Here is a 14,942-nt window from a genome sequence, read left to right as displayed (position 1 = left end):
CGTCCGTTGTGTCTTTGAGCAAGACACTTCACCCTTGCTCCTGATGGGTCGTGGTTAGGGCCTTGCATGGCAGCTCCCGCCATCAGTGTGCGAATATGGAAATAGTGTCAAAGCGCTTTGAGTACCTTGAAGGTACAAAAGCGCTATACAAGTATAACCCATTAACCATTTATATAAACTTGCAAGAGCGTGAGTGGCCCTGCTGGCATGATTGGTTAAACATTTTGAGTAGGAGTGGAGCAAGCAGGTCAGAAAACTCCATAGGATACTTGTGAAGGCACAGTTATTTACCACTGCGCATTGAGCAAATGGCCTCTTTGATTTCAGAGAGGGCTATAGAAACATTTTGTGTCTGACAATCATTCAGCAAAACTTTTTGGTATGATTCATTTACCAAAGAAATTATATAATTAACTTTTATTGTTAGGGTACTCTGGGGTATGCAGTTTGGAATAAAATTACCTAAATATGTAATTTACCCTATCTGAGTTAGAGGTCAGAGAATATGACTCATCTTGTGCCTAAGTGATCTAGTTAGAAGCCAATCTGGCTTTTAGTTAGTGGGCCAGAAGGCTGTTGTGCATTGACCAAGGACAGCAGAGGAGGACAAGTTCAGCCTCTGTGGTTAGAAGGTCTCGCTCCGTTTGGAATCTGAGCCTTTCTTTTTACAAGTCAGGTCAGTCGACATCAAGGTTAGCTATTGATTTTTCTAATTTCCTTTAGCAGTGGCTGTGCAACTTGTTTGTATGAGATGTATATGCTGTATTCTACCTCCAAAGAAAGCTTTCAGTGTCTCACACAATAATGAGGGGGAGGTTTCATAATTATTTTAAATTTTGCAGAAAAAACTAACCAAATCAGCAACGTATTTGCAAAATTCAAAAACTGGTTCAGAATGAACCCCTTACTTAGTCAAGATAACTATGGCCAGACAATATGCCCAACTGGTTCCAGGCTGCAGAACAATAGACTTATTCAGCACCAAGTGTGGATGACATTTAAGGCCTCGTTTGGCTCGATGGAGAGATAAAACAAAAACAAAAGTCAAACATGTGGTGTCCAAGTAATTAACAAACTTTGATTGCTACAATAGATCTTCTCTCAAGTCTACATGATGATGATTTAACTAGCCAGTTAGCCTCCAGGCCATCAGTAAAGTGTGAGGGGATAGCATAACATCCCAGACCTGTAGTGTTTTTTACATCCCGATACAGCCAAAGGGATTGTACATTTGAAGGGGGATTGCACTTTTTTTTGGAATTTTGACTATCATTCACAATCCATATGTGGACAAGTACATGTTAGTTTTATCTTTTTTATGCATTCTAACTTGTAAATAAACGCTAGCAAAAGTCAGCTAACAATGGATGTAAAGGGATTTGCTCTATTCATCCAATGAAGCGCTCTAAAAACATCCGAACTCCCGCTATGGAAGATTGTCTGAAATAAGTAAACCAGCTCCCCTGTTTAATGCCCTTTAATTTATATTTTAACCTTGTAAAATTGTTATTTGAGTGCAATAGAAACATATGTTTATTGTCTTGTAAAATGTTATGTTAAAATAAAGCAATTTTTTTCCATAGTTCCCTTTATTTGGAAAAGTATCGATATACATTTTGGTACCGGTACCAAATGATTGGTATCGGGACAACCCTAATATATATATAATGTAGTAACAGGCACATTCATAATAACATGTAATATAATGTATTTTGGTCATTTTAAAGGCCTACTGAAACCCACTACTACCGACCACGCAGTCTGATAGTTTATATATCAATGATGAAATCTTAACATTGCAACACATGCCAATACGGCCGGGTTAACTTATAAAGTGCAATTTTAAATTTCCCGCCACACTTCCGGTTGAAAACGTCTATGTATGATGACGTATGCGTGTGACGTCACGGCGGCAACGGAAGTATTGGTACACCATTGAATCCAATACAAAAAAACTCTGTTTTCATCTCAAAATTCCACAGTATTCTGGACATCTGTGTTGGTGAATCTTTTGCAATTTGTTTAATGAACAATGAAGACTGCAAAGAAGAAAGTTGTAGGTGGGATCGGTGTATTAACGGCGGACTACAGCAACACAACCAGGGGGACTTTGAGTTGGATAGCAGTCGCGCTACCGTGAGTACAACTTTGGCTTCCAAACATTTGATCGCTTGCCCGTACGTGCATGTCGCTATGTGCATGTCACGTACGTAATTTTGGGGAAATATATGTCTCTTGCCGACTCTGATGGTGGCCGGGGTGTCGTCGAAAGCTACAACGCCCGCCGCCGACGTCGCTCCGTAGCTAAGTTAGCTTCAATTGCGTCGTTAGCAACGGCATTGTTAAGCTTCGCCAAGCTGGAAATTATTAACCGTGTATTTACATGTCCACGGTTTAATAGTATTGTTGATCTTCTGTCTATCCTTCCAGTCAGTGGTTTATTTATTTTGTTTCTATCTGCATTTGAGCCCGATGCTATCACGTTAGCTCAGTAGCTAAAGAGCTTCACCGATGTATTGTCGTGGAGATAAAAGTCACTGTGAATGTCCATTTCGCGTTCTCGACTCTCATTTTCAAGAGGATATAGTATCCGAGGTGGTTTAAAATACAAATCCTTGATCCACAATAGAAAAAGGAGAAAGTGTGGAATCCAATGAACGCTTGTACCTAAGTTATGGTCAGAGCGAAAAAAGATACGTCCTGCACTGCATTCTAGTCCTTCACTCTTACGTTCCTCATCCACAAATCTTTCATCCTCGCTCAAATTAATGGGGTAATCGTCGCTTTCTCGGTCCGAATCTCTCTCGCTGCATTGTAAACAATAGGGAAATGTGAGCAGCCCTATCCCCTGTGACGTCACGCTACTTCTGGTATAGGCAAGGCTTTTTTTTATCAGCGACCAAAAGTTGCGAACTTTATCGTTGTTGTTCTCTACTAAATCCTTTTAGCAAAAATATGGCAATATCGCGAAATGATCAAGTATGACACATAGAATGGATCTGCTATCCCCGTTTAAATAAAAACAATTCATTTCAGTAGGCCTTTAAGCATACGGTGGCGTATTAGTTTTAACAGACACGCATCGCAACGTTTGCTATTCCTTCAACAACAACAACAACTACCACTAATGGCAGACTTCATGAGAGGCAATGATTATTTTAGGACACATGATGATCCAGAATCATGTATTTTTGAGCCTGATTGTAAGGAAGATAAGCTACAAGTTTTAGAAGCTAAGTGATAAGCAAATCCAGCAAGTAGCGCTATTGTTAAGTGCTAAACAAGAAATGCATATTCCGGACATAATAAAACAATCACTTACTATACAATGTCTGCTCTCACTGGGATGCCGACTGGTACGATGTTTATATCTTCCTGTTTAGATTAAGAATCAACCATAATGCTCACGCAGGTAAAAAAACAAAGTAAACAAGCGTCTTTTCGTGTCTCTCTCGCCATCTAAGTTGAATGTCAAAGTTGACCAACTTCTCGGTTTATGGCCACAACCTTCTACTATACAAGTGAGAGGCAGGATTTATAATCTACATTTAACTTTTACCAACTCAGAGGCAATGCAGCAGCTCACCGGCTCAGTATGTCAATGTTTGCATAAGCTAGTTACCTGTCTGTGATCATGGCGTCGCTAAAAGTGGTTCCTTGGCATAAGTGCTTATGTGTTGCTAATACTTGGTTAAAATGCAGGTCATGAAATGTAAATGAAGTATTGTTGGTGTATTTTGGATGTTTTTTTAAGAGGGCTTCATGAGCGCAATAGACTACTCCCATTAGCTGCATTGTTAGCCACCTCATACTTGCTGTATATTATGAATTAGAATGCATAAAAAAGAGAAAAAAAACATATGTAATCTGGTTTTACATAGGAAATAGTGAATAATATGCAAATTCCCAAAAATGCAGTACCTCTTAAAAGCATTTTCAAATTGTCAAAGAGTCACTCTGGCCATGTCTGCATAACTTGATGGAAAAACATGGCTAGTGTGTCGAGCCCTCAAACTTAGAGCAGGCTCAGGTCTCAGGGTTTGTTGATGACAGCTGCCAAGTCTCACGCTTTGAGCGTGACAGTCACACAATTTAACGCATTCTCACGCCACACTTGACATTTCTCGAAGTGGAAGGGGATAGTGGCGGGATATATGAGGAAGGCATGCAAACGGATAGGACTACATGGGAGAGGAAAAAATCTACTAATCTAGAATTTAGAGTAGGGTACCATCTAGATTCACACTCCATTTCAGACGGTGCTGGATGCACACCACAAGTTTGCTTGCCAACTACCATTAAAAGTACGAAGAAGGCAGGTCTTGGCATCTTTTACTGTTTTACACACAACAGCGTTGACATTTAAATCCCACTCCACGTTCTCCTGCTTGCTAGAAGACCGACTGTAGGTCACTACCCAATTTTGTTTGCTGTTGATTAGCTGTTCCTCCTTGAGTATCCTTGTTAATGTGCACTGTTTTAAGGCTGCTATAAGTCTGTCTTTGTCCTGTATTTGTTGCAGAGTTGTGTAACATGCATTTGCCTTTTCTTTTGGCCAGTTCACACTTGAAAAATATACTCTAACATCAGTCTCAATGTTTGTGTGTGTGTGTTTGTGTGATAGAGTTACAGACTTGCAAATATCAATTTAGACACCCACTCCCCCTCCAAAGCAGTGATTCTCAAAATTCTAAATTTCAAGGTATTAACTCTGAGAGTGTACAAATAGAACCAAATCGACCCATGTCTGTGAGTTACAGACATTGTAAGGGTCAATTTAGACCGCTCTAAAGGAACCCACAGAGTCCCTGGAATGAGAACTACTGTAAAACGGTATTCAATCAAACAGTGGCCACAGTGCAGGGAGACCCACTGGGGGTGAGGACATCAGTCTTAAGGTATAAATTGACGTTAAAACCGGCCAAAACTATGTTTAAAAAAGGCCACACATTTTTCTAACGCATCATGACACTAAATTCCCAATCTTGTCATTTTCTGAAACTTGACAGTGATAATTAGCTGCAAATGTTTACGGGGAATGAGAATCTCTTCTTTACCCCACCATCCAATGTTATCTGCATGCGGCCTGGGAAGAACAGCGGTTGTACAGTTTAGCCATGACCGCTCGATATGTACCGTGTACTTCAACAACCTCCGTAGCGTAGTCTTCAAAAATCTGGATAGGGGACCCAAGGAGTGGACCTTTTTTTTACGTGCCTCCAGTATCAGGTCCTTAGTCTGGTAGCGATGGAGACGGATGATTACATGCCGTGTCTACGACCCGGTTTGTGGTTTACTGATGAGTGCCCTGGGTGAACAATCCAGTTCGGGGGGACATTGAAGAGTCTTCTCGCCAAACAATTCAACATGTAGGTTAGAGAAAAAGCTTGTGTGCCTGGGTCTCTGGGTGAACTCCGGAAGGCCAATTATTTGGATGTTATTCCTGCGGCTTTCAAAGTCCTCAGCCTTCACAGCTAGTCTAGCGTTGCTATCTGTCAAGGCTACACACCTCTCTTTCAGTGTTTGAATACTCTGTTTAGTATTGTTTTCCAAAAAATCGAGACCTTGTTACTGTGATCTGCATTTTGTCCAATCTAGATTCCTCAGCCGCAGGAGTGTTTTTTATATTGGTGGGGGTACTAGCTATGTGATTCTCCAGCAGGCGAGCTATGCTAGTCAGATACGAGTTACTGCCTGACGCAGAGGATTCTGCTTGAGCTTTCCTTTAACGCTTTTTGTAACCCAGCTCCAGCGGAAGATGGAGGAAACAAGATTACGGTTGCAGGAAGAAGCCAACAGGTAAATCAGTGTTCCCTATAAAATAATTTACGGAAATTATACAAGTTAGTTTATGACGTTTAATTTCAACCCCTGAAATTGGCCGTGGCATATTTAACTTTTTTCTGCATAGATGTTGTTGTATAATAAACAATTAGGGGATTTCTGGTGGGATAATCTTTTACTATGTTCATTTTTATTTTGCATTTTTAAGACAGTTTATCGATGTGTATGTGTGTCAGGAGATTTGCAGCCTCCGGGGCAATGACTCCAGAGGAGCAGGAGCAGCGAATTCTTTATACCAATGTTTTGGAGTATGAGCAGGACCATGTAAGTTTGATTTATTTGCTGCAATATGAACCTTCAAGGGAAAATACAGTTTACAACTAAGTATTTCACACTTTTTAATAATTTTTTATTTATTTAGGATTGGCCCAAGCAATGGAAAGCCAACATGAGGGAGAATTCTGATGATGTCGCTTTAGTGACTGAATTGATTTCTTGCCTGCTCAGGTAAACAAGACAGCATGAGGTTAAAGTGGCATCTTGGGCAAAATGACCATTTCTATTCTTTGCCCACTTGAAATGTTTTAATCTTGTAATCAAGTAATCACGTCTTGCATACAAAGGTACTCAGGGTTTCCCCAGCTTATAAACTGAGCCCACTTTCCATTCACTTCTAGAGACACTTGGCGTCTCTCAGCATGACAAAGCTGAGCATTTATCCAATAATTGTCTAGTTTGGCTGCAGTGGAATAACTCACTCTATGCACTGAATGAATTAGAAGAAAGTCTTTCTACCGAAACCACTAGCATGGAGCACCGCTCTAACCACGGATCCAATGGTTCAGGATAACAAGGACAGTAAGCCACACCACAGCTTCCCCATAGCATTGTCAGCTGTCGTGAAAATAGCTGATTCTGAACAAAAGTTGAACCCATTCTAGCACATATTTAGTCAATGAAATGTAAACACAAAAGCACATATTTGATTTTGACCACTTTTTAAAATTTTTTTATCAACTGCCACTGCCATATACCCATATCTCAAGCAGGTCTCCAAGGTAAACAGCCTCTGGCATGTTAGAACAAGGTGGATCAGTCGGGCTGGTGTGCGAAGCGGGGCTGTGCACGTTCCGCAGCTGGAGGATCCACCGCCCAAGCCGCCAGCCGCCGGAGCCAAGATGTGGGCCGCGCCCCGGCCGTACCGCAGACATTGGCACCCCTGCATTTCTCTTGACAGTAACACTCCCCCCTATAAGGTGAACCCTGGCGGATCAAGGATACAAGAGCTGGAGACCCATGAGCATTCCTCAGGACCGGACCCTTCCTAGTCGACCAGATACTGAAATCCCCGGCCCAGCCTTCTGGTGTCTAAAATGGCCTTCATCGTGTAGGCTGGGTGGGAAGAGGTGTCGAAGAAGGGGACAGCGGACTGGTTTTACCCGGCTTGAGGTTGAAAACGTGAACCACCGGATGTCGCTTGATGTATGGAGGCATCTGGAGTTTGACTGCCGTGGGGCTGATGATGCTGGTGATCTTGAAGGGCCCCACAAACCTGGGAGAAAGCTTCCTGGAGAGGCCAATGGTAAGTCCTGAGATGACAGCCAGACATCTTGTCCAGGTTGATAAGTGGTAGCTGGTATCCTGTGGCAATCCGCCAGCCTACGGTTTCCCGCCACACCTGATGACCTCGGCTAATGTGCTGGTGGACAGATGGGATTGCAATCTCCGACTCCTGGGATGGAAAAAGAGGCTGCTGGTAACCGTAGCCGACTTTAAAAGGAGACATACCTGTGGCCGAGAAGATGAGGGAATTGTGAGTGTACTCCACCCAAGAGAGGTGGGAGGACCAGGACGAAGAGTGTCGGTGGCATACACAGCGCAGTGCCGCCTCCAGATCGTGGTTAGCCCGTGCCGTCTGGCTGTTGGTCTAGGGGTGATATCTTGACTTGCAAAAAAAGCCTGCCATATTTGGGATGAGAATTGGGGTCCCCTGTCCAAGACCAGGTCCAGAAAAATACCATGAATGTGGAAAACGTGCTTGACCAGTAGTTGAGCAGTTTCTAAGGATGTAGCTAGTTTAGACAGGGGAATAAAGTGTGCCATCTAAGAAAACCGGTCGACCACATTGAGTATGACAGAGTTACCCCGGGAAACTGGAAGGACTAATGAAATCCAATGCAATGTGGGACTACGGTTGTGACAAAATGGGTAGTGGATGGAGAAGACCGGCTTGAGGGTGACGAGAGGCCTTGCCTCTGGCACAAACGGAGCAGGCGTTAACAAAGTCCTTGAAGTCTCTTCCCATCGCCGGCCACCAGAGAACAAGTGAGGCCACTGTGAGACCAAGTGCGCCTCATGCCAGGGTGACAAAATATTTTAGATGAGTGTCTCCACTGCAAGACTTCAGACCTCAGTTCATTGGGGACAAATAGCTTGCTTGCGGGAACGTTGTCGGGGACCTTTTTTTGTTTGTGTCATTTGAAATGTGTGACATGTTATGTTTTTAATCCTAGTTTAGCAACAGGAAATGTTATACACCTGGGTGCGTCTAAACACGCATTTGCTTCCAAAAACATTTGTGATGTTTTCTGGGCTCCACATAAATGTGCGGTGAGTTTACAGGTAATGGACACAGAATCTTTGTGTTTGGCAATCCAAATAATTGTGGTGCAGCACATATGAATGTATCAGAAACACTGGGTTGTCTCAATTAATGAATAAATATGTGCTCTTCTAATAAAGTAATGCCACAGTGCATTTTGTATATAAAAAAAATAGTGTGTATCAGTATAAAATAATGGACAGTGACGTAATGAAAAGTTTGCATACATGCTTTCATTTCACCCCTTGTTACTCAAAGTGTATGTAACAACATACTTATTTAAGTCCTTTGTCTCCTGCAGTTCTGATCATCCAGTGGTGAAGCTGCTGAAGAAACAACAATATCGCATCTACAACAGGCTTTATCCGATTGTCAGTAAAGGACTACCAACAAGTAGTGCACTAGCAGTGAGACCATCCGACAGCAGTAACAACCCCGTACATCCAGGTAGGGTTTATTGTGACCCATCTCATTTTACACAGGAATATAATGCTATAAAACCACATCTAATGCAGGGGTTGATTGACCACTCGAAATGTGTCAATACTACCCAGTGCGAATTCACGTAAATTCAGATGATACCAGTGGCGGGCCGTGCGTTTCCCACCTAGGCCTTCAGTGATGTCCGACTTCAATGATTACCTCTCAAAATACCATAATTGATGTAATCGCATGACCATTGCTGGTACACATTTACGCCCTCAATCACCTCAACAGTGTACAAAACGGGTTATTTTCTGGCTCATTTAAAAATCTATTAAAATGCATTAGCAATTAAAACATATCTTATGGTGTACTGTCAAAATTAAAATTGCAAAAAACATATTGAAAATATTATATATTTGAACTCACAATTTGTAGCACCTATTCGACACCGTATATAAGCCAGTGGTACACCTCGTAGTCGGCTTATTCGAGTGGAAATGGCAGGCATTTCCCCATTTCATCGCCAGAACAGCTGAGCTAGCTTCTGGGGTTGGCCGACATTGTCTCACAAGATGTAGTTTCTCTTTAAATATTCTTCTTGAAAATGGCCTTGCAAATATACACTACCGTTCAAAAGTTTGGGGTCACCCAAACAATTTTGTGGAATAGCCTTCATTTCTAAGAACAAGAATAGACTGTCGAGTTTCAGATGAAAGTTCTCTTTTTCTGGCCATTTTGAGCGTTTAATTGACCCCACAAATGTGATGCTCCAGAAACTCAATATGCTCAACGGAAGGTCAGTTTTGTAGCTTCTGTAAGGAGCTTAACTGTTTTCAGATGTGTGAACATGATTGCACAAGGGTTTTCTAATCATCAATTAACCTTCTGAGCCAATGAGCAAACACATTGTACCATTAGAATACTGGAGTGATAGTTGCTGGAAATGGGCCTCTATACACCTATGTAGATATTGCACCAAAAACCAGACATTTGCAGCTAGAATAGTCATTTACCACATTAGCAATGTATAGAGTGTATTTCTTTAAAGTTAAGACTAGTTTAAAGTTATCTTCATTGAAAAGTACAGTGCTTTTCCTTCAAAAATAAGGACATTTCAATGTGACCCCAAACTTTTGAACGGTAGTGTATATCTGCCATATAGACTTAGACTTAGACTTAGACTTCCTTTTTATTGTCATTCAAATTTGAACTTTACAGCACAGATAAAAACAAAATTTTGTTACATAAACTCATGGTAGTGCAGGATAAAAAAGCAATAAGGTGCATATATAAATAAATAAATATATATAAATAATATATAAATGTATATATAAACTAAATAAATATATATAAATATATATAAATAAATAAATAGATTACCGTACAGATAAATATATTGCACTTTTCCACATGCGTCCACGTTTATGGATGCATGTTATATTGTCTTTTTTATTCCAGCGAGTTAATCCATTTTGGGGGGAGTTGAGGGGATAATTTAATTATGATGCGTTCAAGAGTCTTACGGCTTGAGGGAAGAAGCTGTTACAGAACCTGGAGGTTCTGCTTCGGAGGCTGCGGAACCTCTTTCTAGAGTCCAGCAGTGAAAACAGTCCTTGGTGGGGGTGGGAGGAGTCTTTCCAGATTTTCTGAGCCCTGATATCTGCCACCTAATAAACTTTTTGTTCTCCTTCTCTGCTATCCCGGTATGGCTACGGCGCAACACTTCCTGCTTCCTGCTAAATTAAAACTTGTGAATGGATACTCACTTTCAAATGACAAGTGAGTATCCAATCACAGTCTCATGAACATCAGGCTACTTACATAGGCTACTGTCAACAACTTGTGATCTGATTGGCTACCGCAATTGTCTCTCAACTGTGTGTGTTCTCAAATTCATCCGCTAATGGTCCCGATGAGTATCCAATCACAGGACACGTAAATGTCACGTTCAACCTTAGGCCAGTTAGAAGGCATGACTGACAACAACTTGTGATCTGATTGGCTATCGCAAATGTCTATCAACTCTATGTCCCTGTTCACTTACAGTGCACGGACGCCCGCATTGTTGATTCTGAAGGCCTCGGGCAGATTTCGTATATAGCATGGCAACATAAGCTAGCTGAATTCTGATTGGATAGAAACTAAAACTAAAAACGACAGCACTGGAAGGAGCATAATATGACATGAAGAGAATATGAATAGTTTTAGATATTTAAGAAAAGTAAATGAAAATATAATTGTATCTTTAATTATGATCATGATTTCTGAATATGTTGTGCCAGCAGAGAAGGCCCCGGTGGCCCTGACGACCCACCACTGGATGATACCATATTTGGATACAGTGGTTGCACGTGACCTTACGTCCGGTTGCAGACGCGGCACCGACTTAAGTAGGACCTTATTATTTTAGCATTAAGGCAATCTTGGAATTTTAAAACCAAAACAAAATCTATTGTAAAATGCGGAATATCACAGAAATTGACATTAATGTGAGTGAAATGTTGTCATCATGAGGAAAAGGAATATTTGTCTGGCAAAATCATGCGCCCTTGACCGCTCATGTCCCCAAAACACTCACACGCCCCTTCACAAACTAAACAATATAGAAACAACCATTTAAAACACAGACTTAAGTTTGCGTACAAACTGCAAAGCTAATGCTAGCCAGGACAACACATCTCATCTGCGTGTGTTGTTGTGGACGACATCCCCGATGCAAAAAGTACAGACAAGAACTTTGAAGTGAAGACAGGATGGAAGCAGGAACTTTAGGGATACTGTTTTTATTCTAAACAACCTCAAGTTGTCTCCACACTCCAAAACATAGTAGTTGTCAAATAACAGAAGCACATTTCCAGCCTTCACAATAAAAGTGATGTGCACGGCAGCATTATTATGGCCAAACTAATAATCTTGATTATTTTCATTAATATTGAAATCATGATTATTTACTGTTATGTAAAATTAATTGTATTGCACTTTCTATTTTAATCAAACAATATGTGTACTTGGCTTTCATTTCAAAATGAAACCTAAAATACAAATAATTAATCAATAATAAAATCAAATGTACAAAAGACAAAGGGCTAACCAAAATGAATATGCCGTTGCAAAGTGTGATCATTGAGTGCAAACGAGAAAAAATGTGATTATGCACAAAAGGCTCATACTACAAGGAACACATGTACTGCTCAGGGTATATACAGTACAGGCCAAAAGTTTTTTTCATTCAATGCGTTTTCTTTATTTTCATGACTATTAACATTGTAGATTGTCACTGAAGGCATCAAAACTATGAATGAACACATGTGAAATTATGTACTTAACAAAAAAGGTGTAATAACTGAAAACAAGTTTTTTTCTAGTTTCTTCAAAATAACCACCTTTTGCTCTGATTACTTTTTTGTACACTCTTGGCATTCTCTCGATGAGCTTCAAGAGGTAGTCACCTGAAATGGTTTTCACTTCACAGGTGTGCTTGCAGCTCATCGAGAGAATGCCAAGAGTGTGCAAAGCAGTAATCAGAGCAAAGGGTGGCTATTTTGAAGAAACTAGAATATAAAACATGTATTCAGTTATTTCACCTTTTTTCTTTAAGTACATAACTCCACATGTGTTCATTCATAGTATTACATCCGTTATTTTGGCGTGTCTTTGAGAGGTGGATGGTCCCTTGGTGAACAGTATTTACTTTGGACACCCCCGCTTTTGTAGCTGTTCGTCGGGGCTGCAAGCAACTATAAGCTTTATGTTGCGGGCAAACGATGGCGGTTGAGGCAAGGAGGGAACTGTTGTTAATGTTTAAACTTTTGCCACAACTCGATGATTTGTTTGGGTGTGCACACCAACACAGCTTTGCCGTGAAACTAGTTCGCCATACGCCTTGGTTCATCTGCGCAGGAGAAATTTCACGTTTCAGAGATAGGCTCCAGCACCTCCCGCGACCCCAAAAGGGACAAGTGGTAGGAAATGGATGGATGGAAGGAATGAGCGGGAGGTCGCCTAGAGAACGGAAAGGCGTGTGGTCGTGTTCCAGGGTTAAAACGTGTGCCTGTTGGTGTCCTGTGGTAAGGTAGGGCAACGATGTAATAATGCATTGATTTTTTTCCCTAATATTTTTGGAGCTACAAGTGACCAGTTGATCTACTGTCATCTTTTGTTCTCACTCATTCTTACTCAGCCTTAGATGAGTCCACTGTTTTTCTGTCGCCCCCTAGTGGTTGGCTCACTGTTGGTTGTTAAACTGTTTGCTCTGATATGCAGCGGAGCCTGCATTTTAAATGTTAATATCGCCGACAATCACAACACTATGTGTCTGCAGACCCGCAGGCTGCCCGTTCAGGCCCACACTTGTGGACCCGCACGTTCAGACCTCTAATAGTTTTTGGACAGTGCCACCTACTTGTTGACTGTGAAATTGCAACTTCACAATAGCACTCCACATAAAACACCAAGATCTATTTGTTTGTAAAGCTTGGAACATTTTTTATTGTTATCTATTTTTTATACTTTTATTCTTCTTTGTTTACCATTTTTGATTAAAATTACCTCATGGAAATCAAACACAATGGAAAGAGTATACTATAACATAGGAGCTAGAAAACAATGCAAGTTTATTGATCAATTTACATTGTTGACTGATGCCCGCGTATACTTTCGCAAGAAACTTACACTTTACCATGAGCATACCAATCCCACACTCATTCCCACATGTTTGGCGTGGCAAGCCCTAAAATAAACATGGACATCGCAGGCAATAGTCAAGTATTTTTCCACACAAAGCATGTATTTATACTTACTGGAATATCATGCCCTGTCGTCTCTGTCCAGAGACCAGGATCAATTTGCTGAGCAATTTGTCTACTGTGGTGGCTTCAACACAGAATAACATGAGTGGGTGTTAGGCACCGACTAGTGGTGAGTATAGGGAAATAAAAGGTGAAGTTTTTCTACACGTTCAAATTGCTGCACGGACACACAAGTCTTAACACGGCAGAAGTGTTGCAAAAGTCACGTGTAAAAAGACAGCCAAACAGGGTTCCTGCTTCACACAAATCTAAACTGTACTTGGTATCATTACAGTGGATGTTAGGTGTAGATCCACCAATGGCGTTTGTTTACATTTTGACGCCGGTGAGCTACGGTGTGTAGTGAAGCATGTTTAGCTATTCCTCGTCCTGCAGGGATGATACTTGTAAGAAACGTACTTTATCTGTCGCCATGGAGGCGAGGATTGGTGATTTAGAAGTAGTACTTTTCAGAGGGGGTATAGTACCAAATATGATTCATTAGTGTCGCGGTATTATACTAATACAGGTATACCGTACAACCCTAGCTTGGATAGGTTTAACAAAAAGTATTTATTATTTAGTTATAATCAAATTGTTTTCCAAATTTACCGTTTAAAAAAACCAAAACATCAATAAATGTCACTTTTGTTCTGACAGTTGTTTTACTACAAATCATTTTGTCATTATGGAGATGCTTTTCCCCAATCCTTCGTATTGACCAACGATTGGATAAAACATTGTGATGATTGTTTGTACATCATTATCTATTATTACCATCATCAGGCAGCACTCCAAGCAGTAACCAGGGCTTCACCAGCGACTCCTTGCTTTCACCGTCACTCTCTCATGACGTAAACATTACTGATGATGTGGAAGAAGGGAAGGAGCGTCACCTGTATATGACGAAGGAGCTTGACAACTCTTTTGAAGATTTAGAGCAGTTTCTCTCCGAGATAGACTGGGATCAGCTGGACAGCAGCACTAAAGACTCTTGCTTTGACCCGGAGCTAAGCGGTGATAAGGCCACTTGTCAGGAGCTGGAGGAGGAAACCTTTTCAGACCTGGAGATGAGGGCGCTTAAACAACACCTGAAGGCAATTGTCAAAGACATACATATAGCAATTGGTGAGTTTGAAGAGAGAATGGAAGCATATGAAGTGGCACACTCAATAATTCCATCTCTTTATTTTAGAGCAACTTCTATCACTTTGTTTGCTGTCCTTTGAGTGTCTGAACACGGCCAGTTATAAGGACTTGTGTCTGGCCAGCATCGAGGAGTCCTTTTTCATGCCCCTATGGAGCGCCTTGCTTGCTCTTTTCAGGTAATTGCTTTCTCTTAA

The 14,942-nt window shown here is 41.1% G+C and overlaps 1 protein-coding gene across 6 annotated transcripts in view; it reads left to right on the top strand.

The window, feature by feature from the left end:
- vps9d1 (VPS9 domain containing 1) overlaps window positions 1-14,942 on the top strand; it is a 104,876-nt gene that overhangs the window by 34,303 nt on the left and 55,631 nt on the right. For all 6 annotated transcript variants that reach the window (XR_009821320.1, XR_009821319.1, XM_062022386.1 and 3 more), the window contains 6 exons: window positions 5,747-5,799; window positions 6,021-6,108; window positions 6,206-6,291; window positions 8,688-8,833; window positions 14,386-14,727; window positions 14,795-14,924. Coding sequence is in view for 4 of the 6 variants with exons in the window: in XM_062022386.1 (XP_061878370.1) it covers window positions 5,747-5,799; window positions 6,021-6,108; window positions 6,206-6,291; window positions 8,688-8,833; window positions 14,386-14,727; window positions 14,795-14,924 (845 nt within the window). In the remaining 2 variants the exon portion in view is untranslated. The remainder of the gene's footprint in view (window positions 1-5,746; window positions 5,800-6,020; window positions 6,109-6,205; window positions 6,292-8,687; window positions 8,834-14,385; window positions 14,728-14,794; window positions 14,925-14,942) is intronic.

Source organism: Entelurus aequoreus, linkage group LG16 (genome assembly GCF_033978785.1).
Source record: "Entelurus aequoreus isolate RoL-2023_Sb linkage group LG16, RoL_Eaeq_v1.1, whole genome shotgun sequence".
NCBI classification, from domain to species: Eukaryota; Metazoa; Chordata; class Actinopteri; order Syngnathiformes; family Syngnathidae; genus Entelurus; species Entelurus aequoreus.
This window is presented reverse-complemented; position numbering and strand designations above follow the sequence as displayed.